Raw genomic sequence first — 23495 nt, forward strand, 5'->3', positions numbered from 1 at the left:
CTCTCTCTATCTATCTATCTATCTATCTATCTATCTATCTATCTATCTATCTATCTATCTATCTATCTATCTATCTATCTATCTATCTATCTATCTATCTATCTATCTTATCTATCTTATCTATCTTATCTATCTTATCTATCTATACACACACACACAGAGTACCGGATGTACAGTACCAGTCAAAAGTTTGGACACACCTACTCATTCAAGGGTTATTCTTATTTTTTTGGTGGACCAGTCACACAGAGTAGGTACTATTGTGGCGTTATGCAGTCAGGTCCCACACTATCATGTGGTTTTGACCGTGGGCGTTTACACACCACTCACTCTGTTTACATGTATGTTCGCTACGGTCACTCTCTGACGTTAATATTCCAATGAAATGTGCCTCTGGAGATTCACAGGGTGATGAGATGTTATTCTATCTGATGCCATATTCCTTTACTTTTTCTGTTTGATCTGTTGTTGTTTTCTAAGCTCTAATAATGTGCTATTAAAAGAGTTTGTTCTTTTCATATTCGCAATCTGTTCTCGGAAGCGGACAACGAATGACCTTTTTGTGACTCATATAAACGTTGAATAAAAAAATAAACGTCCAGCATAAATAAGCTGCCTACAAATGTGTGATTATACTTAGTGAAGTTTTGCCGGTCCCTCAGAGAGGTTAATTGGATGATGCAGCATTAGTTGTTGTTCAGTTGAAGCTCTTGCCTAAAGAGGCTTAGGATGAAATACCTGTAGACGGGGAAGGACAAGATCAGCTCAGATTGAGACAAATCGGTGTAAACCGACACTTCTATGCAGTATAGCAATGTTATGATTGAAGTGTTACACTGTGGTAGAAATATATTGTGTGCTCTTTGGATGCCCACGAGAGATCACTGGACAATCACTGGCTCTATCTCCTCCAGTCTCCATGGTAACACCAGTGTGGTATGTCACCTTTCATGACCTCTACTCGATGAACATGCCTACACACACTCCTGTCATTCTTCCCTCTTCTTGTCACTGCTTCCTTCTCATTATGGCTTCTCATTCCCTCACTTCTTCCCTTACTCTCGCTCTCGAAACATTTTTTCTTTCTCAGAGCTCTCGCTCTCTTTCAGATGTGAGAGACCTGAGAGGTGGGAACAGCACAGGCACCTCCAGCGACGTGTTGACATTACATGCTCCCTTGGGTGGGCACTAATATAGAAAATGTCATATCAACTGGTGTGTGAGGTTATGATATCTTTGCTATGTTACATGCAGGCCTATCTTTCTCTGTGGGGGTGTTATACATGTTAGGTGTCGCGTCAGATTAAGGTTATGTAATGAATTGGAAGTGTGAAGAAGGGTTTACTGTAACTGCTGAAGTTATACTTGGCACAGAGTATAGAGTTGGAAAGAGAAAAGCATTTGAATAACAGCGTATGGACTCAGTATGACAGTGGTGAAATAGCTATATACATTATAGCTTTGTTATATTATACATCTCTACATTCTAACGCCTTGCAAATGGAGTTGCATGGTAAAAGAAAGATATCTGTTTCTGGACATCAAAGATGAGCTTGAGCATTATTCCTTAACCCTCTCCTGGGAAAGATCAAAGAACAGAGATCGAGATGATTTAGAACATTCACTTTTAATGCTTGTTTCTGAATGCATCACAGTCCGTTGTCTGACCAATACTTAGTAGACCTGATCGTGAGAAGCGTTCCAACCACCTCCACCTTTTAGTTTCAACTAGGCCTAAGTCTATCCAATGGATTTCTCTTATCTTTTCATATTTGACAGTACTGATACCATGCTACGTTAACCCATTTACCATAATACGCCTTAATTTTGCTATGTGTTTTTGTTCTTTCTCAGTGAAGTCAGAAAGGCGTGACTAAATAGTTCATGAGCAGATTTTCGGTTTGTGTGTGTCAAAGAACATATTTTCATGGTTGTGTTGCGTGCTTGTACGTCTGTCTGTCTGCCCCGTTAAAGAGCAGATTTTCATGGTTGTAGAGGAGAGTCACTGAAGTGTCATTACCGTGTGGTTTAACGACCAGAGCAGGACCTCCTGAGACCACAGTAACCAGAACACTGAATTACTCTCTATCCACCTCTTGTCTATACTGTATAGGAGAGAGTATGGAATCAGGATGTCCTCTGTAGCTCAGCTGGTAGAGCACGGCGCTTGTAACGCCAAGGTAGTGGGTTCGATCCCCGGGACCACCCATAAACAAAAATGTATGCACGCATGACTGTAAGTCGCTTTGGATAAAAGCGTCTGCTAAATGGCATATTATTATTATTATTATTATTATTATTATTATCTATCTAGACTACTGCCATGGTAGTTTCTCTTTTACTGTACTATCCTCAGTAGATACTTACTCAAATTCCGGAATCACTGACTGCATGGGGGAAAAATACACTTGGAAGTGTGGTTTTAAATTATATCATTGTTAAAAAGATTCCAGAGACATTGTTTTGTAATAGTGTGTTATGGACTTTCTCTGCTTGCTTACCATTCAGTAGATACTGTAGTTGTTGAATATGGATAATGTTATTGTGACAGCATAGGGTTAAAACAATATGTTTGCATTAGGAAAAAATTAGGCGTTGCAAAAAGTTAACATCAGATCGTTGAGAGAGTGAACTCCCACTGTGTTACTGTTGAGTTAAGATGTTAAACATTCATTACTGCTATTACAGTATGTGGCTTTTATGAGGTGGCGTGTCTCCAATGTTTGCCCATGTCTGCCTGGCTACAGAGAGGAATCATGTACTGTACGACTGCAACACACACAGTCTCACTCTCTTACTTGTCTAGTCTGAGAATGTCAGTGAGCAGCCTGTGTATGTTTTTGTGTGTTTCTATGTGTGGTATGTACAGTATTTTATGTGCATGTAACAGTGTGCCTCTGTTGATGTCTAGACGCTCTGGTGTTAACAAGGGGTGCTGAACTTTTGTATTGGGGCAGGGGGACAGAGAGGGGGATGGGGGGGTTTGAGTTGACTGGTTTGACTACGGCTTGGGAAAAGGGGTACAGTTTGCACCAGAGGGAGCATGAAATTGAAACCTAATCCAGGGGTCCTCTCTGGCCCCTGCAGTAGCCCCAGCTGTTTTATGTGGCCCCTGGGTTTACTGCCCTAACTTAAGGGAAAACAATAGCTGATTCACACTGGAAGCTAATAGGAAACAGATTTTTATTTTTTCCCCTGATTATTTTCTCACCAGTGATGTCAGGGTGTCCAGAGAGTCTGCCTCAATGGAAACTCAATCGGCCCAGTGTTGCTGTGAGAGAGAATCATGACTGTCGGATAAACGTAATGAGGGTCATTAAAATGATAATTATCGTCGTTATCATACGTTTTACTACTATGATTGGAGAGAGAGAGGGATGGGTTGGAGAGGGGAGATACTGGTAGGAAGGAGAAATGGAGGAAGGGAAGTAAACAGAGAGATTCCTGCCACCCAGGGGAGAGATTCCTGCCACCCAGGGGAGAGATTCCTTGGTGACTGATGGAGTGGCTTCAGATGCCAGGGTTAACCTTCTGACCTGGCCTGAACTGTGCTGTTGCCAAGAGTTCAAATAAGAACATCTCAAGTCTTTCTTGTCTACAGTCAGCCTGGTTCATAATCTAGCCCTGTCTTTGTCACCTCTGAACCTTACGTCTACATTAAGTTTTATACTGGCTGTCTGAGGGGAGGGGGGGGGGCTGGGAGGAATCGATGACAGTGTCAGCAGGGTCCGATGACTCAGCCTAGTGCTCTACTGAGGAAGTGAAACACCAATCGATTCTTCTTTACTTAGACCCTAATCAATCTTATTTGGCAAGAAACCCAGAAAGAGGGAGAAAGGGATAGCCAACGGGTGGGTGGTGAACATTCATTTGAGGTGGGAAATCACACATCACCATGTGTGGCAACGTATGGAAGCCTGAGGGACACACATTAGCCATGAGATACACAGAGTGACAGATAAGACCACAGTGAGAGAAAAAGTGAGGGGGTAGACATTGTATTGGAGACCTGCGGTGATGCAACACTTTGTCAGGTTTTGTATTAGCCTTTTAAGCATAAATAAAGCCCCACTGATTACATGCATTCCCCCAAACCACAGACACACACAGTGACACACAGCTCACATGGATGCAGCACCTGTTAACTTCCCTTCCCTACACATGAACACACACACACACTCCCCTGATGTGCCACTGTCAGCAGCCTACCTCTAATGACAGGGTTTATAGCCAATGAGAAGGCAGGGCTGTGGAAATAGGCTGGATGTACACTACCGGTCATTCAAGAGTTTTTCTTTCTTTTTAGTATTTTCTACATTGTAGAATAATAGTGAAGACATCAAAACTATGAAATAACACATATGGAATCATGTAGTAACCAAAAAAGTGTTTTATATTTGAGATTCTTCAAATAGCCACCCTTTGCCTTGATGACAGCTTTGCACACTCTTGGCATTCTCTCAACCAGCTTCACCTGGAATGCTTTTCCAACAGTCTTGAAGGAGTTCCCACATATGCGGAGCACTTGTTGGCTGCTTTTCCTTCACTCTGTGGTCCGACTCATCCCAAACCCTCTCAATTGGGTTGAGGTCAGGTGATTGTGGAGGCCAGGTCATCTGATGCAGCACACCATCACTCTCCTTCTTGGTAAAATAGCCCTTACACAGCCTGGAGGTGTCCTGTTGAAAAACAAATGATAGTCCCACTAAGCCCAAACCAGATGGCATGGCATATCGCTGCAGAATGCTGTGGTAGCCATGCTGGTTAAGTGTGCCTTGAATTCTAAATAAATCACTGACAGTGTCACCAGCAAAGCACCATAACACCTCCACCTCCATGCTTTACGGTGGGAGCTACACATGCGGAGATCATCCGTTCACCCACACCGCGTCTCACAAAGACACAGCGGTTGGAACCAAAAATCTCCAATTTGGACTCCAGACCAAAATACACATTTCCACCGGTCTAATGTCTATTGCTCGTGTTTCTTGGTCCAAGCAAGTCTCTTCTTCTTATTGGTGTCCTTTAGTAGTGGTTTCTTTCAGCAATTAGACCATGAAGGACTGATTCACACAGTCTCCTCTGAACAGTTGATGTTGAGATGTGTCTGTTATTTGAACTCTGTGAAGCATTTATTTGGGCTGCAATTTCTGAGGCTGGTAACTAATGGACTTATCCCCTGCAGCAGAGGTAACTCTGGGTCGTCCATTCCTGTGGCGGTCCTCATGAGAGGCAGTTTCATCATAGCGCTTGATGGTTTTTGCGACTGCACGTGAAGAAACTTTCAAAGTTCTTGAAATTTCCGTATTGACTGACCTTGATGTCTTAAAGTCATGATGGACTGTCGTTTCTCTTTGCTTATTTGAGCTGTGCTTGCCATAATATGGACTTGGGCTATCTTCTGTATACCCCCCTATCTTTCACAACACAACTGATTGGCTCAAATGCATTAAGAAGGCACACCTGTTAATTGAAATGCATTCCAGGTGACTACCTCATGAAGCTGGTTGAGAGAATGCCAAGAGTGTGCAAAGCTGTCATCAAGGCAAAGGCTGGCTATTTGAAGAATCTCAAATATAACATTTTTGATTTGTTTAACACTTTTTTGGTTACTACATGATTCCATATGTGTTATTTCATAGTTTTGATGTCTTCACTATTATTCTACAATGTAGAAAATAGTAAAAATAAAGAAAAACCCTTGAATTAGTAGGTGTTCTAAAACTTTTGACCAGTAGTGTATCCATGCCCGACCACAAGGTCAGTTACTGCAGGAGGGGAGAGCTTCCTCTGTATGTGGGTAGATGCTGGATGTTTTAGAATGGGAGTATTAACTTGTTTCCTATGTCTTGGAAAAAGCAGGTGGTGGAATTTACAGTGGCAGTAAGTTTCATGCATAACATTGTATTGTGTTGTAGCTCTGGGTGGGTAGGTTATGTCTGCTCATATTACTGATTGATATGTAGTTTAGAAAGGTGGTAGGAGACAGTACTGGGTTTTTATTAATGAGAGACTGATCTGTGGCGAGAGAGGGAAGAGAACTTTCCAACTCTTTATTTTTGATAGATTCCGTTGCCATTTCTTCAAAGGTGCCCACTTGAAAAGAACCACTGTGCTGAGGACAAGGTCTGTATAATGAGAGAGATCAGGACCTTTCCGCAGAGAGCAGACTGTATACATGCACTGGAACAAGTGGCCACATTGGGGCGGATTCAAACACAGTTGTTGACATGGAGAAAGTGCCCAATGTGAACTACCGGGTGCAATAAATAGCAGATGCCTCTGACTCAGCGTTTGGTTGATTCATCCAGCATAGCAGCAGCTTTTCACCAATTATAATTGTGCTTTCACAGTTCATCAAATGTGTCTGTCATTAGATCCTTCAAGTCTAGGTCAAATCTACACTGAGGCAGAAGATGTGTACTCAAAGCAGAGGATGTGTTTCTTCAGTTGACAGGTGTACTTTCATTTGAGCTTGTACCATTGACAGTGCCAGGTATACTGACAGACCTGGAAGTTATGTGGCTTGGAGTTTGAATCCCAAATCCTTGTTTTACATGTTGCCATGAAGTCATCCTTAGCAAGTTTCTATTTCTTCATGACAAATTTACAGAGATAAGTGTTCTGAGTGTGAAAGAGCCATTGGCTCTCCGGTAATGATCTTGCCTCTAGTACACAGAGTTGTAGGTTCAATCCCAGGCTCAGCTCTTGAGTGTAGTTGCGTTGACACTCCGTGATGGTTGGAAGGCTGGCAGATGTCATGGGATAAATACAGTTGAAGTCAGAAGTTTACATACACCTTAGCCAAATACATTTAAACTGTTTTTCACAATTCCAGACATTTAATCCTTGTACAAATTCCCTGTCTTAGGTCAGTTAGGATCACCACTTTATTTTAAGAATGTGAAATGTCAGAATAATTGTAGAGAGAATGATTTATTTCAGCTTTTATTTATTTCATCACATTCCCAGTGGGTCAGAAGTTTACATACACTCAATTAGTATTTGGTAACATTGCCTTTTAATTGTTTAACTTGGGTCAAACGTTTAGGGTAGCCTTCCACAAGCTTCCCACAATAAGTTGGGTGAATTTTGTCCCATTCCTCCTGACAGAGCTGGTGTAACTGAGTCAGGTTTGTAGGCCTCCTTGCTCACAAACGCTTTTTCAGTTCTGCCCACACATTTTATATAGGATTGAGGTCAGGGCTTTGTGATGGCCACTCCAATACCTTGACTTTGTTGTCCTTAAGCCATTTTGCCACAACTTTGGAAGTATGCTTGGGGTCATTGTCCATTTGGAAGACCCATTTGCGACCAAGCTTTAGCTTCCTGACTGATGTCTTGAGATGTTGCTTCAATATAACCACATAATTTTCCTTCCTCATGATGCCATCTATTTTGTGAAGTGCACCAGTCCCTCCTGCAGCAAAGCACCCCCACAGCATGATGCTGCCACCCCCGTGCTTCACGGTTGGGATGGTGTTCTTCGGCTTGCAAGGAACCCCCTTTTTCCTCCAAACATAACGATGGTCATTATGGCCAAACAGTTCTAATTTGTTTCATCAGACCAGAGGACATTTCTCCAAAAAGTACGATCTTTGTCCCCATGTGCAGTTGCAAACCGTAGTCTGGCTTTTTTATGGCGGTTTTGGAGCAGTGGCTTCTTCCTTGCTGAGCAGCCTTTCAGGTTATGTCGATATAGTACTTGTTTTACTGTGGATATAGATACTTTTGTACCTGTTTCCTCCAGCATCTTCACAGGGTCCTTTGCTGTTGTTATGGGATTGATTTGCACTTTTCGCACCAAAGTACGTTCATCACTAGGAGACAGAACGCGTCTCCTTCCTGAGCGGTATGATGGCTGCGTGGTCCCATGGTGTTTATACTTGCATACTATTGTTTGTACAGATGAACATGGTACCTTCAGACGTTTGGAAATTGCTCCCAAGGATGAACCGGACTTGTGGAGGTCTACAAAAAAAATTCTGAGGTCATGGCTGATTTCTTTTGATTTTCCCATGATGTCAAGCAAAGAAGCACTGAGTTTGAAGGTAGGCCTTGAAATACATCCACAGGTACACCTCCAATTGACTCAAATGATGTCAATTAGCCTATCAGAAGCTTCTAAAGCCATGACATAATTTTCTGGAATTTTCCAAGCTGTTTAAAGGCATAGTCAACTTAGTGTATGTAAACTTCTGACCATCTGCAATTGTGATACAGTGAATAAGTGAAATAATCTGTCTGTAAAAAATTACTTGTGTCATGCACAAAGTAGATGTCCTAACCGACTTGCCAAAACTATAGTTTGTTAACAAGAAATTTGTGGAGTGGTTGAAAAACAAGTTTTAATGACTCCAACCTAAGTGTATGTAAACTTCCGACTTCAACTGTACCTGGGGTACCCTCTCCTGCAAAAAGCAGCAGTAATGGATCAAATCTCCTGGAAAAAGTGGATTTTTAAGTTTAAAAACGAACTGTCTACTTTTTACAGGAGATTTGATCCATAACTGCTGCTCTTCGCTGTCTTGGAATTGCAGGGGGGACACCCCAGGAATTTACACCGCCTTCAAATCATCCACTTCCTCAAGTGGCCGTAACTCCTCAGAAGGCAACCACACAGCACCTGGGTTCAAACCTACAACCCTGTTCTTATGGGGCAAGCTCCTCACGCCAGAGCCACAGACTCCTTCACACTGCTTACCATTCTCTTTGTATATTTGACATTGAGAGTTGCAGAAATGTACAAGAAATTAGATTTGAACCCACAACCTCTTGGTTTTGAGGCAGGGACGTGACCATTGGACCACCATCTCCTTCACATGTATTGTCATTCTCTTTGTACATGAGATTGATATTTATGGAAATGAAAACAAAAGCTCAAAGGTAGCTACTTTAGTTACTCCACAGATAGCAGGCACATTTTACACAGATAGCACACATAGCAGAAGCTATCAATGTGATACACACGATAGCTTCTAACTTATACATACCACATGAATATACTTCCATCATGGAGCACAAGAATAATTTCTCAGGAGTAACCATGGTAACCAGAGAAATTGTTTTGGCAGACCGGCATGTGCAGGCTTTCCACAAACAAAACAGATGGCATGTGTTGTAATGCCAAGCTTGGAATCATCAGGTGGCATGGGGTGCCCATGGGTTGACAAGACGATACCTATGAAACCACTGGGCAGTGAGTGATAATGTGAGTCTGTGACAAATGTGTGTTAGATATATAGTATTTTGTGTGTTTGTTGTGTCTGCACGTGTATGCTTGCTTGTATGCAGACAGTGAAAAGAAACAGTAGTCCGGGGCCTCTGGGTTTGAGTTTCTGAGGCGTTTTATTGTGAAAACATCAGACAGAATGAACCACGGAACACTGCTGGGGGATCACAGCTCATCTCCCACAACCGGCAGTCGATATATTCAATTATTCATGTTTTTGGTGAGAGGGCCTTGACGATGAACCGACAGTCTGTCCCATGAGAAAGAGAAAGTCCAGGTGTGTTGCCATGGAGACCGCCAGGAGGAGTGTATTATGGGTAGTCGTTGGTGAATTAATAAATAAATATGACGTAGCCTGTTGGAATGAGTTCATGGAGTTACTCTCTAAGGCATCGCAGGTACAGTACAGTACAGAGCGACCTCTCCAATACACACACACACACACACACACACTAGACTTTCAACAACATTGATTTAAGAGAACACACCTCAACACACACTCTCACCATCTGGCAACGGATGAGAACACTGAAACCAGCACACAGAGATCTGAGGGTTGACGTGTGGTTTTGAAGGGTATACGTACAACCTCTGAGTAACACAGAGCCACAGAAAACCTTCCAGTATCTGATGGCTTGGGAGAGGAGGGAAGATCTGAGCAGAGCAAGCATTTCAAAAACCCTCTATTTGCAACGCCTCTTGATGTGGTCACATGAGTCTCTCTACAGGTGCTCCGACTGTGTTAGTGTGTGGGATGCTGTTTATAAATGCAACTTTAATCAGACAGTTAAAGAGGGAGAGTGTGTGTGTGTGTGTGTGTCTTGACTGACCAATCAGATGACAGTAAAGTGCTCCAATGAGAGGAGTGAAAAGGCACAGATGATTTCAGAACCCAGTGACTGTGTGGTGACCCTATAAAAGGTACTGTCTGTGGTGAAAGGAGTGCCCTGTGGTCATGTGCTGTATGCTATGTAGGATGCAACCATAGAATGGACATAATCATTGAAATTAACAAAATTATCATGGTTCCATTCAACACACGTATGCTGCAGGTCGGACAGGTCATAACTAAGAAACTGTGTTCTATCTATATGTTCTATTTCTATGAGGTCAATGAAAAGTGTGGAGGCTGCTGTGGAGCGTTGCTGACAGATGAATGCAACAGAACAACATAGAAAAACAATTAAGACAGGGAAAAGGAAAATAAAATAGCTCTATTACCATTCCAGGCTTTGGTTTCTGTGCAGTTGAGTGGGAGATCTGCTCGAACAACCTTCCAGTGATTTCAACAGTTGGCAATATTTTTGAACATTTCTGAAAAGCCTCATGGTCTGAGAGTTGGTGCCAAAGGGCTAATTTGTAACAACAGGAAACATCATGGGGACCCTTTTATGTGTAACACAAAGGAAGTTCCATGGGCATTATGGGGAGGTTTTCACTGTTACACAGAGACTGATTGAATAAGAATATCTCATAGACAGAAAGATAAACTATTCACAGAAAAACACTGACAGATAACTGCCCCATCCATGCTTATCTCTGGCTAGAAATCCCCGGCCCCAGAGTGGATATGTTTACGTATGTGCAGAGGAGCGTGCACTTCCTGTGCTTCTGCATTTAGCAACACAGTAAATATGTGATTCAGTCCAACAATAGACGTCGTTCTCCAACAACATAAATATACCCGTACACTCGTCAATAAATACTTATACAGCACAAGAACACTAACTGGACATGTCAGAATTGGATTCGGGTGGATTTCTAGGTAGCGTGAGCTAGGATATGGAATAAGAATGGAGAATAAAAAAGGTTTGAATCAGGTCAGTATTTCCACAGGGACCGTTAGGCTGGACCTCTGTGGGATTTTAACAGCTCTGTTTGTATAAGACGCCTGCCCTTTTCCTGTTGCGAGGGTAGGGATCACTGACACTGTCCAAAAATCCACTTCTGTTTTTATATGGGGCCATTTTGGGAGAGAGGTTGGAGTCAAGAGGAGAGCATAGGAGAGGACTCCATAACTGTTTGTTTGCAGAGTTGTGAGGCCTTTGTGTATTCAGTGTCTCATTTTGGAGGCTAAATAGGCAGTTCGAGATAAGCTGAGTGTGTGGTGTTTTAGATGTGTCCGTACCTCACTTACCAACCCTCACTAGAGTACAGCTGCTGAGTAAGAGGCTGCGTGGCATCAACATCAGCACGTGTGTGTGTGTGTGTGTGTGTGTGTGTGTGTGTGTGTGTGTGTGTGTGTGTGTGTGTGTGTGTGTGTGTGTGTGTCTCAGGAGGAGGGAGAGCTCAGAATGCTCCCATTGTTCCTGTAAGTGGATGGGGTCGGTGATGTAGGCCAAACCAGTAGCCTTCCTCTTTATCAGAGCCAGATGTGGAGGGCCTTGTTCCTCCAAACCAGTTGCTCATTATAACGCCATACACACACACACACACACACACACACACACACACGCAAATATACATACACAACTGCCACCAATATTTTAGAAGTTATGACAGAATGAAGTGAGCTTGTTATTACAGTCACCACGCCTGTCTAAACTAACAGTCTGAGGGACAAATGAATATAGAAGTGAATCATTTATTCTGTGCTGCAGTTACTTCTGCTCAGACCTAGCAATATAAAAATACACAACTTTCCCAATAAACGTCCCTCTCTCTTTGAAGTCTGAATGGAAGAAGAATGACAAAGGAGTGTAAAGAATAAAGAGGACTCTCCCTCCCTCCCTCCCTCCCTCCCTCCCTCCCAGCTTGGCTAATTAAGTTGTCTTCTCTCCGTTGCCCACTCCTGCACTGTGTATACAACTCTCTGTGATCCCATAGACTACACAGAGTAATGATTAGACACTGCACTTTCACCTGAGGAGGGCGGACACAGACCTGACTTTCACCGCCAGACAAAGGTAGACGGTTCTATTATCGATCATTATCAAAGCAACCACTACTTGTTTCTGATACTGAGCAGTAGTCTGCACTGTAGACGTAGATATGTTTGTAGAATACTTTTCTCATGCTATAGTTTATGTTTTCAATCACATGATTGTAAATGTTTTGTATATTATTGGATGTATGGAAAAGTACTGATAAGAGTTGAGTTGACTCTGTCCCTCTCTGTCATTGGCAGTGTTCCAACCCTTTGGCACCAGACTCAGTTGACTAAGGGGGAGAGAGGGAATAACTCTAAATCCCATGGGATATCCCAGCTCTCACGCACAGAGAAACCAAAGCCATGGACTTAACTATATTGTATTGTACGCCCTTCGGAAAAAGGAAGAAAATGAAAATGTTATCATTAACAGTGTACCGGAGGCAACTCAGGATCAAAAACAAAACTAATAAAAACAATTTTATCTTTACAAAATCTACTAAAACGTTCATCTGCCAAGATTTTTTTTTTTATCTCCCTCCCCCCGCGACAGTAAAAGTAATTTAAATAATATGTTTTATTGCTGCTCGCAGCAATGTTTTCATAAGACAATAAAACCAAGAGATAAAAAAAAAAACATCATTTACTAAAAGACATGTTTGGTCGTCGAAGCGGGGGGGGGTGGCGGAAGCGTGTACGCTGGGTCCCTCCCTGGTTTAGGGGCGTGGCGTGGGCGGGGTTATGAGATCCTGTCCCTTAAACCGTTTCACACAGGCCATCTCTTCTTCAGTTCCTCTCTGGGTCAGTGGGAGGCACCTAACACCTGTCAATCACATCCGGTACACCCATTCACATGGGCACTTCCTGTCTCCTTCTGACCACTTCCTGTGGCTCAAAGCCTTGAGGGTGCTCAGCGTCTTTCTAAAATGGCCGCCGTTTCAGACCCTGCTGTAGGAGTCTGAGGCCTCACCTGGCAAACCTCAGGATTCAGGAGTTCTTTTCACCTATGATGATGAGATCTTGACACCATAGCTACTACTTTAGAGCAGTTGGCTGTAAATTGTAGCTCCTCTGCTTACGCCTGATGGTTCTAGAGGTATTTAGAACAAAGTCAATAGCCAGCTATCATGAGGAGGGCTTGAGGGGGAGCCAAGAGCCAGTTTACTTATCAAATGTATATTTGGTGGGTGCTATGAAAGAGAGGGTTGGTGGGTGCTATGAAAGAGAGGGTTGGTGGGTGCTATCAAACACATCTAGGATACAGCCAACTGAAGGACATGGATGTGTTTTACAATTTAACGGAGTTTCATTATTGTTCATTATAAAATAAGCTCAGCTCCCATGATGCTTTGGGGCCAGGTTGCGTGCATGCGAGGCCACCGTTTGCTGTGCAGAATCCAAAGCAGCCTAATTGGTCAAGAGTCCCACCTCATTTACAAACAGAACACACATCGACCACTCTCCAAGAGTCCTGCTACTCTCCTCGATTTCCCCTCTTAGAAAACCTCTGACATCAGCTCCATCCGAACCCTGCATTCTGATGCTGTAGGATCTCCACTTCCTCCTTCAGAACAATGCTGATTGGAATACCAAGTATCTTTCACATTAAATTGGATCCAGCTCCTTTCCTCAATCTCTGTCCCTCCCATTCACCTCAGCCCTTCCTGTTCACCCCCCAGAAATAGCGATGACAGTTTTTTAATAAAGTTTTCGCAAAAATATCCATTCTCCTGTTCTTTTTTTCTTCTCTTATTAAAAGTGGATCGTGCCCAGAGCCCCAGCTGGCTAGTCATGTACTGGTCCTCTAGTCGTTAGTCCAGTCGCAGATAGCTTGGCGTGGAGTAGTTGAACATGAGGAAGTCCAGTTTATACAGCTGGTAGAGCTGGGCGTGCTGCTGGGAGCTGATGTTGCTGAAGAACTGGGCCGTCATGCTGTCGGTGGTGCGGGTGGACTTGGCGAAGGTCGGGAAGTGCATCGACTCACCCATCCCCGCCAGCCGCAGAACATAGTTGGCGTCATCCTCCAGGGTTTCGTACTTGCCCACCAGGTCATAGTGGATGTGACAGGGGTGGCACAGCTGGTACACCGTCTGCCAGTGCTCGTTTAGCGGGCCGTCACGTTGTGTGGCAGGGTCGACAAGATACTCGGCGAACTCCCGGAACTTGACGTCGGCGCCGTTGAGCAGCGCCTCCTGCGTGGCGTTCTTGCGGTAGCGGCGGACGATCTTGGTGCCGAAGCGGCGGTGGAAGGAGGAGTTGTACTTGAGGGTGAACTTGTTGCGGTAAGCGGAGACGAGCCTCTCGAAGGGCTCCCGGACGAACAGGAACTTGAGGTAGCTCTTGAGGCGGTGGTTGATCTCAGCAATGCTGTACTGGTTGAGATATTTCAGGTTGGACGGGACGTGGGCCTCGTTAGAAGGGATCTCCATAGGGTCACTGAGGTGGACAGAAATAAAGACCATGAGGAACAGAATAACGACAACACAAACAATGAAAAGTATCTCAATTGTAGTAGTAGGAGTTGTAGTAATAGTAACAGCAGTTATAAACACTGAGTCTACAAAACATTAAGAACACTTGCTCTTTCCATGACCTAGACTGACCAGGTGAATCCAGGTGAAATCTATGATCCCTTATTGATGTCACTTGTTAAAGAAGGATTTCTAAGCCTTGAGACAATTGAGACATGGATTGTGTATGTGTGCCATTCAGAGGGTGAATGGGCAAGACAAAATATTTAAGTGCCTTTGAATGGGGTATGGTAGTAGTAGCCAGGCGCACTGGTTTGTGTCAAGAACTGCAACGCTGCTGGGTTTTTCACGCTCAACAGTTTTCCGTGTGTATCAAGAATGGTCCACCACCCAAAGGACATCCAGCCAACTTGACACAACTGTGGGAAGCATTGGAGTCAACATGGGCCAGCATCCCTGTGGACCGCTTTCGACACCTTGTAGAGTCCATGCCCCAAAGAATTGAGGCAGTTCTGAGGGCAAAAGGGGGAGATGCAACTCAATATTATGAAGATGTTCTTAATGTTTTGTGACAGCGTAGTCGTATCAGTAGTAGTAGTATTATTATCAATAAAACAACATAATCTACTATTCAGCTTTTCTTTTTACATCTTTAATCATTTATTCATTGTGTCCCTATCGGAAAATGTTTATTGGTACAGTATCTGAAATCGTAATATTAGTTTCCTATGCTACTGACCTGTACTTGCCGCGTCCGGTGAGGACCATCATGACACGTTTCCAGTTGGTGCAGGCCACCTTGGGGACATAGCAGTAGATGAGCTCATGCTCCTCATCCACCACCAGGTGTTTGAGGTCACCAGGGGTCAGGACCCGGCGCTTGCGGCTGGATGCACTGTGGGCCCGACATGACTCTGCTACCTGGTCTCTCCTCGCCTGGTGGAGGATGGCCGCACTGGAGAACTCCGACTGGGGGGGGGGGGAGATAGAGAGAGCGATAGAGATACAGAGAGAGAGAGAGAGAAAAGAAAAAAGGAGATAGATTCATCTTCTGGAATACAAATGATGATCTATGGGGAGCTAACTAATACAATATGCATAGTTCCCATTTCATTCAACAGTAGCTCACTTGACCCATACATTAGCATTTCAGTGTGAAGAAAGAAGGATGGGGGAAGAAGGGTGGGAGGGAGGGAGGGAGGGAGGGAGGGAGGGAGGGAGGGAGGGAGGTCTGTTCTTGATCTAAAGAGCAGGAATGTTTTCTTAGAGCTGGTGATTATTTTTGCTCTGTACCCTGAATAACCCTTTCAGGGAATTCCCTTGTTTCCCTGGGGACTCTAAATCGATCAGACTGTGCCCTGTGTAGCTGCACATTCTCAGACACAAGCACGTGCACGTGCACGTGCACACACACACACAACGACAGTCAGTGCCACAGCTGTATGCCATACCAGAGAGTAGAGACTAGGGCTAGGCCTTTGAGGGGCTAAAATAACTCATGTCTGGGACCACCTCCATGCTCTCAGCACTTAACCAAACTAAAAGCATTGTGTTAGTATTTGAACCCCTCCCTTAACCATTTATCAAGTGACATGTATATACAGTATATGGCATCTGAGTAAACGTGAAGAAATCATGCTTTGTACACCTAAATATAACTGTGCGACAGGTTCTGCCAGTTAAGATCAATTAGCCATTGAAGAGATAATGTGGAGCATAGCACAGCGATGGGAAAGCATGACCAAACAAAAAGCTCAAAGAGAAGACGCGGTGGGGTTATGATAGTTACGCTTCACGTCACAGTCCATTACCCTTTAAGTAAAGCCCATTCCCTTTAAGAGGTCATCAGAGACTGATGGTCATGGGTCACTGAAACATCAACTCTAGATATTACTACTACTGCTGTTATGGTCCCATGGGTGAAGTATATTGTGCATCTGAAAATTGCATCATTATCCCTATTTAGTGCACTACCAGGCCCTGGGCCCAAACGTAGTGCACTATAGGAAATAGGGTGCTATTTCTGACGCAGCCTGAGTCTTTATCTAAGTTCCTGTCCTAAACACAGGTATGGACAGGTACTGTACTGTGTGTTTACAATCTATAGTAGAGTAGTTGGAAGGCTGTGGTGGAGTTCCTTCATATTCAGGAACCTTGGAATAAGACTGAGCTACAGCCATATACAGTGGGGGAAAAAAGTATATAGTCAGCCACCAATTGTGCAAGTTCTCCCACTTAAAAAGATGAGAGAGGCCTGTAATTTTCATCATAGGTACACGTCAACTATGACAGACAAAATTAGAAAAAAAATCCAGAAAATCACATTGTAGGATTTTTTATGAATTTATTTGCAAATTATGGTGGAAAATAAGTATTTGGTCAATAACAAAAGTTTCTCAATACTTTGTTATATACCCTTTGTTGGCAATGACACAGGTCAAACGTTTTCTGTAAGTCTTCACAAGGTTTTCACACACTGTTGCTGGTATTTTGGCCCATTCCTCCATGCAGATCTCCTCTAGAGCAGTGATGTTTTGGGGCTGTCGCTGGGCAACACAGACTTTCAACTCCCTCCAAAGATTTTCTATGGGGTTGAGATCTGGAGACTGGCTAGGCCACTCCAGGACCTTGAAATGCTTCTTACGAAGCCACTCCTTCGTTGCCCGGGCGGTGTGTTTGGGATCATTGTCATGCTGAAAGACCCAGCCACGTTTCATCTTCAATGCCCTTGCTGATGGAAGGAGGTTTTCACTCAAGATCACACGATACATGGCCCCATTCATTCATTCCTTTACACGGATCAGTCGTCCTGGTCCCTTTGCAGAAAAACAGCCCCAAATCATGATGTTTCCATCCCCATGCTTCACAGTAGGTATGGTGTTCTTTGGATGCAACTCAGCATTCTTTGTCCTCCAAACACGACGAGTTGAGTTTTTACCAAAAAGTTCTATTTTGGTTTCATCTGACCATATGACATTCTCCCAATCCTCTTCTGGATCATCCAAATGCACTCTAGCAAACTTCAGACAGGCCTGGACACGTCTGGCACTGCAGGATTTGAGTCCCTGGCGGCGTAGTGTGTTACTGATGGTAGGCTTTGTTACTTTGGTCCCAGCTCTCTGCAGGTCATTCACTAGGTCCCCCCGTGTGGTTCTGGGATTTTTGCTCACCGTTCTTGTGATCATTTTGACCCCACTGGGTGAGATCTTGCGTGGAGCCCCAGATCGAGGGAGATTATCAGTGGTCTTGTATGTCTTCCATTTCCTAATAATTGCTCCCACAGTTGATTTCTTCAAACCAAGCTGCTTACCTATTGCAGATTCAGTCTTCCCAGCCTGGTGCAGGTCTACAATTTTGTTTCTGGTGTCCTTTGACAGCTCTTTGGTCTTGGCCATAGTGGGGTTTGGAGTGTGACTGTTTGAGGTTGTGGACAGGTGTCTTTTATACTGATAACAAGTTCAAACAGGTGCCATTAATACAGGTAACGAGTGGAGGACAGAGGAGCCTCTTAAAGAAGAAGTTACAGGTCTGTGAGAGCCAGAAATCTTGCTTGTTTGTAGGTGACCAAATAGTTATTTTCCACCATAATTTGCAAATAAATTCATTAAAAATCCTACAATGTGATTTTTTTCCTCAATTTGTCTGTCATAGTTGACGTGTACCTATGATTAAAATTACAGGCCTCTCTCATCTTTTTAAGTGGGAGAACTTGCACATTTGGTGGCTGACTAAATACTGTTTTCCCCACTGTACAGCAGAGAGACAGGACTGAGCTTCACACATATACAGCAGAGAGACAGGACTGAGCTACAGCCATATACAGCAGAGAGACAGGACTGAGCTTCACACATATACAGCAGAGAGACAGGACTGAGCTTCAGGCATCCACAGCAGAGAGACAGGACTGAGCTTCACACATATACAGCAGAGAGACAGGACTGAGCTACAGGCATCCACAGCAGAGAGACAGGACTGAGCTACATCCATATACAGCAGAGAGACAGGACTGAGCTACATCCATCCACAGCAGAGAGAGGACTGAGCTTCACACATACACAGCAGAGAGACAGGACTGAGCTAGTTTAACAAGGCATGCTAAGCTCCCCGTCTTTCTACTATATCTGTCTCGATGTCATCTCTCTTTTGTCTCGCTCTACCATCTCCCCCTCTATCTCTCGACATGTTAACCAGAGAAAGTGACTGAACAAACGAGTGATGCTTGATGATGAATGAGTCTGAGGGAAAAAAGTGACACCCTCCTCCTCATCATCTTTTTTCTCCCCCTCTTTTTCTTTATCATATCTCCACTACTCCATTGTCATGCCACATCACATCAACACTGGCTGGGAGAGAGAGAGAGGCACTGTGAATACCAGCTCTTTGTTAAGTGGAATTTTCACTTTTACTCCTCGCAGGGCTATAAAGGCCCTAGATCACACTGAGCAGAGCTTCATGGAGCGAAAGAACATCTCTCTCGGCGGAGAACAAGCACTGTAATTAACAGAGTGAAAGATAGAGAGGAGAGAGAGAGAGGAAATCTTGTCATGTTTTTCCCTGCCCGTCGGATAATTAACTTCCTGTCGTTTTATCTCCTCTCCTATCTGAGGAGCGAGGGAAGCTCTTATGTGGTGGTAATGATGGGAGGAGGAGGAGGTTAAGAGATAGAGATATGTCTCTCCATAGACAGCCTACAGTGATGGAGGTCAGAGCTCACAGGCCCTAAGTTTTGTCTCCAAAGCCCCATATACTACCCACCACTGTGACCTGTACGCTCTTGTTGGCTGGTCCTCACTACATATTCGTCGCCAAACCCACTGGCTCCAGGCCATCTATAAATCACTTCTAGGCCAATCCCCGCCTTATCTTAGCTCATTGGTCACCATAGCAACACCCACCCGTAGTATGCGCTCCAGCAGGTATATCTCACTGGTCATCCCCAAAGCCAACACCTTCTTTGGCCGCCATTCCTTCCAGTTCTCTGCTGCCAATGACTGGAACAAATTGCAAAAATCTCTGAAGCTGGAGACACTTATCTCCCTCACTAACTTTAAGCATCAGTTGTCAGAGCACCTTACCGATCACTGCACCTGTACACAGCCCATCTGAAATTAGCCCGCCCAACTACCTCATCCCTATATTGTTATTTATTTTGCTCATTTGCACCCCAGTATCTCTATTTGCACATCATCTCTTGCACATCTATCATTCCAGTGTCAATACTAATTGTCATTATTTTGCACTATAGCCTATTTATTGCCTTACCTCCATAACTTGCTACATTTGCACACACTGTATATATATTTTCTGTTGTATTTTTTGTTTTACCCCATATGTAACTCTGTGTTGTTGTTTTTATCGCACTGCTTTGCTTTATCTGGGCCAGGTCGCAGTTGTAAATGAGAACTTGTTCTCAACTGGCTTACCTGGTTAAATAAAGGTGAAATAAAAAATATAAATAAATAAAAGTGATTTTGCCATGCTGTTCCTATGGGAGAACAGACACTATCCAAGTCTGTCTCTGAGCCTCAGCCTACAGCAACATACTGTAGAGTAACACTGCAGACATTCAGTCTGCATACCGGTAAGTACATGAGCACAGCTCTCCTCTCCTGCCTCTGTTAGAAAGAGTACTCCTATGTATCTGGATGAGCCATTTCTCTTTGACTGTCTCTTCCTCTCTGTAGTCAAGGGGTTTCTCAAACCACTGTATCAGATCAGCACTTCCTCTGTAACTACAATAAAGTTATCATCCATTGAGATTGTGTGTGTGATGTCTGTAGTCTCCATCTCTTGTTCCAGTCCCTCAGGGCGAGCTGTCAATCAAAACGCCAGCACGACTGATAGTGTTCATAGTTCTCAGAGTAGTGCAATTGACACAAAAACCTCGAACCACATTAGTGTGTGTGTGCATGTATACTGTGTGTGTATGCAGCAACATTTGTGTGTATGCAGCTAAAATCAGTATGTCCCTCCCTGACTCCATAAGTCCATTTATTCCCAGATATATGAATATACTAATATCAAGTTAAGCCTGTCACATTTCCACACATCAAACTAGCTTTCGGTTATGAGCCCAGGGACTGTGTGTTTTTGTATTCACAAAAGGTGTTCTCTCCTGTAACTGCACTTTTGTTGGTGAAATGTGTGAGTAATAAGGAGGTATTCATATCTGCGTTTTCATGTTTCATTTAATTTCTGTCACGGCTTAATAGTCTTATTGAGGTTTGTTATGGTTATGATGTTGAAATATGCAATGGCTCCTCTTCTGCACAGCGCAGCTAAAATAAATAGCCCATTGCAGTTCTGCTGATGGTCACAAACACTAACGACACTAACTCTTTATAGGCACAGGTGAAGTACTAGAGGAGAGGGAGGAGAGGGAGGAGAGGTAGCAGAGGGAGGAGAGGGAGCAGAGGGAGGGGAGCAGAGGGAGCAGAGGGAGAAGAGGGAGCAGAGGGAGAGGAGAGGGAGCAGAGGGAGCAGAGAGAGGAGAGGGAGGAGAGGGAGCAGAGGGAGGAGAGGGAGCAGAGAGAGCAGAGGGAGGAGAGGGAGCAGAGAGAGGAGAGGGAGGAGAGGGAGCAGAGGGAGCAGAGAGAGGAGAGGGAGCAGAGGGAGGAGAGGGAGCAGAGGGAGCAGAGGGAGGAGAGGGAGCAGAGAGAGGAGAGGGAGCAGAGGGAGCAGAGGGAGCAGAGGGAGGAGAGGGAGCAGAGGGAGCAGAGGGAGGAGAGGGAGGAGAGGGAGGAGAGGGAGCAGAGGGAGCAGAGGGAGGAGAGGGAGGAGAGGGAGCAGAGAGAGGAGAGGGAGGAGAGGGAGCAGAGGGAGCAGAGAGAGGAGAGGGAGCAGAGGGAGGAGAGGGAGCAGAGGGAGGAGAGGGAGGAGAGGGAGGAGAGGGAGGAGAGAGAGCAGAGGGAGGAGAGGGAGCAGAGGGAGCAGAGGGAGCAGAGAGAGGAGAGGGAGCAGAGGGAGCAGAGGGAGGAGAGGGAGCAGAGGGAGCAGAGAGAGGAGAGGGAGCAGAGGGAGGAGAGGGAGCAGAGGGAGGAGAGGGAGGAGAGGGAGGAGAGAGAGCAGAGGGAGGAGAGGGAGCAGAGGGAGCAGAGAGAGGAGAGGGAGCAGAGGGAGGAGAGGGAGGAGAGGGAGGAGAGAGAGCAGAGGGAGGAGAGGGAGCAGAGGGAGCAGAGGGAGCAGAGAGAGGAGAGGGAGCAGAGGGAGCAGAGGGAGGAGAGGGGGCAGAGGGAGCAGAGAGAGGAGAGGGAGCAGAGGGAGGAGAGGGAGCAGAGGGAGGAGAGGGAGGAGAGGGAGCAGAGAGAGGAGAGGGAGGAGAGGGAGCAGAGAGAGGAGAGGGAGCAGAGGGAGGAGAGGGAGCAGAGGGAGGAGAGGGAGGAGAGGGAGGAGAGGGAGGAGAGGGAGCAGAGGGAGGAGAGGGAGCAGAGGGAGCAGAGGGAGCAGAGAGAGGAGAGGGAGCAGAGAGAGGAGAGGGAGGAGAGGGAGCAGAGGGAGCAGAGAGAGGAGAGGGAGCAGAGGGAGCAGAGGGAGGAGAGGGAGCAGAGGGAGCAGAGGGAGGAGAGGGAGGAGAGGGAGGAGAGAGAGCAGAGGGAGGAGAGGGAGCAGAGGGAGCAGAGGGAGCAGAGAGAGGAGAGGGAGCAGCATACATTTGATTTCCATTGATAATTTTTGTGTGATTTTGTTGTCAGCACATTCAACTATGTAAAGAAAAAAGTATTTAATAAGATTATTTCATTCATTCAGATCTAGGATGTGTTCTTTTAGTGTTCCCTTAATTTTTTTGAGCAGTGTATATAGTACCCCTGTCGTAATGATAGTCCTACACCAAACCAAAACCCAGCGTTCCCCTTCCTCTAGTGCATTGTTAAGCAATGATTTAACACACACGGATGGACGGGTGCACGGACACACAAACACACAGCCAACCCTTGCCCTTACAGGCCCTAGTCCATTACGAGATAGAGAAGTTTGTTACATAACATACAGGACCATGTTATTGACCAGGCCCTGGATCAGTCACGTGTCTGGATGGAAGTGTAGGCCTACTGTATGGGTCAATACATCCCTGAATGAGCTGACTGACATCAAATCAATAACTAGCATCCTACTACAACGCATTCAGTCAGTGTGTGTGTGTGTGTGTGTGTGTGTGTGTGTGTGTGTGTGTGTGTGTGCTCATTCACCTATTCTCTCATAATCCACAGCTAAGAAGCCCCTTGAGACTATTATATTTAATCTCACACAATAATAAAACAATCTGGTTTTGCAACATTGCCAAGGGTGAAAAGAGCAGAAAATAGAAAACTATTTATTTTCCCACCCAGCCGAGGAACTGCACAGCTGGCAAAGGCTTTGTCTGAATTCCATTTGAAATTTTCTCATGCTCTTCTCCTAAATTGCATTTGGAAGCAACTAAAGCAACTGCTTTGTTCAGGGATAAACACGTCAGCATGATACAAGCTGTACATTTGTTAGATTTTGCTCTCTCTCTCTGTGTGTGTGTGTGTGTGTGTGTGTGTGTGTGTGTGTGTGTGTGTGTGTGTGTGTGTGTGTGTGTGTGTGTGTGTGTGTGTGTTGCTCTCCGCCTCTCCACACTGCTCTACAACCAGGATGTAGTGCTGCGGACTGCGGAGGAGCTACGCTCCCTCACTCTTTTCAATTGGACAATACATGCAACAGGTAAAACTATTTCTGTAAAATGTATTCTGATCAATTCTAAATAGATTATATTTAATTACGACTAATATTTAATGAAAAACGATAGAATGTCAAACCAAATAAATATGTATAACAGCCTAGAGGTAAATGGTGGTTTCTTCCATGTCTTCTCTCTGGCGGTGGTGAGAAGGATGAAGAACTATAGGCTATGTGTGTGCACCGCTGAGGCCCAATCGGAGGCTTGACAACTTCGGCCAATAAT

General features: G+C 44.7%; 2 protein-coding genes across 4 annotated transcripts in view; one reads left to right on the plus strand and one right to left on the minus strand.

Annotated features, from left to right (window-relative positions):
- LOC311129140 (solute carrier family 41 member 2-like) overlaps window positions 1-518 on the plus strand; it is a 28395-nt gene extending 27877 nt beyond the window's left edge. For both annotated transcript variants that reach the window (XM_084161435.1, XM_084161436.1), the window contains exon 11: window positions 1-518. This exon is cut by the window's left edge and continues 1253 nt beyond it. The gene's annotated coding sequence lies outside the window, so the exon portion shown is untranslated.
- An 11282-nt stretch (window positions 519-11800) lies between these two features.
- LOC311129145 (carbohydrate sulfotransferase 11-like) overlaps window positions 11801-23495 on the minus strand; it is a 67412-nt gene continuing 55717 nt past the window's right edge. For both annotated transcript variants that reach the window (XM_084161444.1, XM_084161443.1), the window contains exons 3-4: window positions 15312-15541; window positions 11801-14537 (exon numbers count right to left, since the gene is read on the minus strand). In XM_084161444.1, the coding sequence (XP_084017570.1) occupies window positions 13913-14537; window positions 15312-15541 (855 nt within the window). In that variant the 3' untranslated portion in view covers window positions 11801-13912. The remainder of the gene's footprint in view (window positions 14538-15311; window positions 15542-23495) is intronic.

This window comes from Coregonus lavaretus, assembly GCF_964263955.1.
Source record: "Coregonus lavaretus genome assembly, chromosome: 5".
Classification (NCBI taxonomy): Eukaryota; Metazoa; Chordata; class Actinopteri; order Salmoniformes; family Salmonidae; genus Coregonus; species Coregonus lavaretus.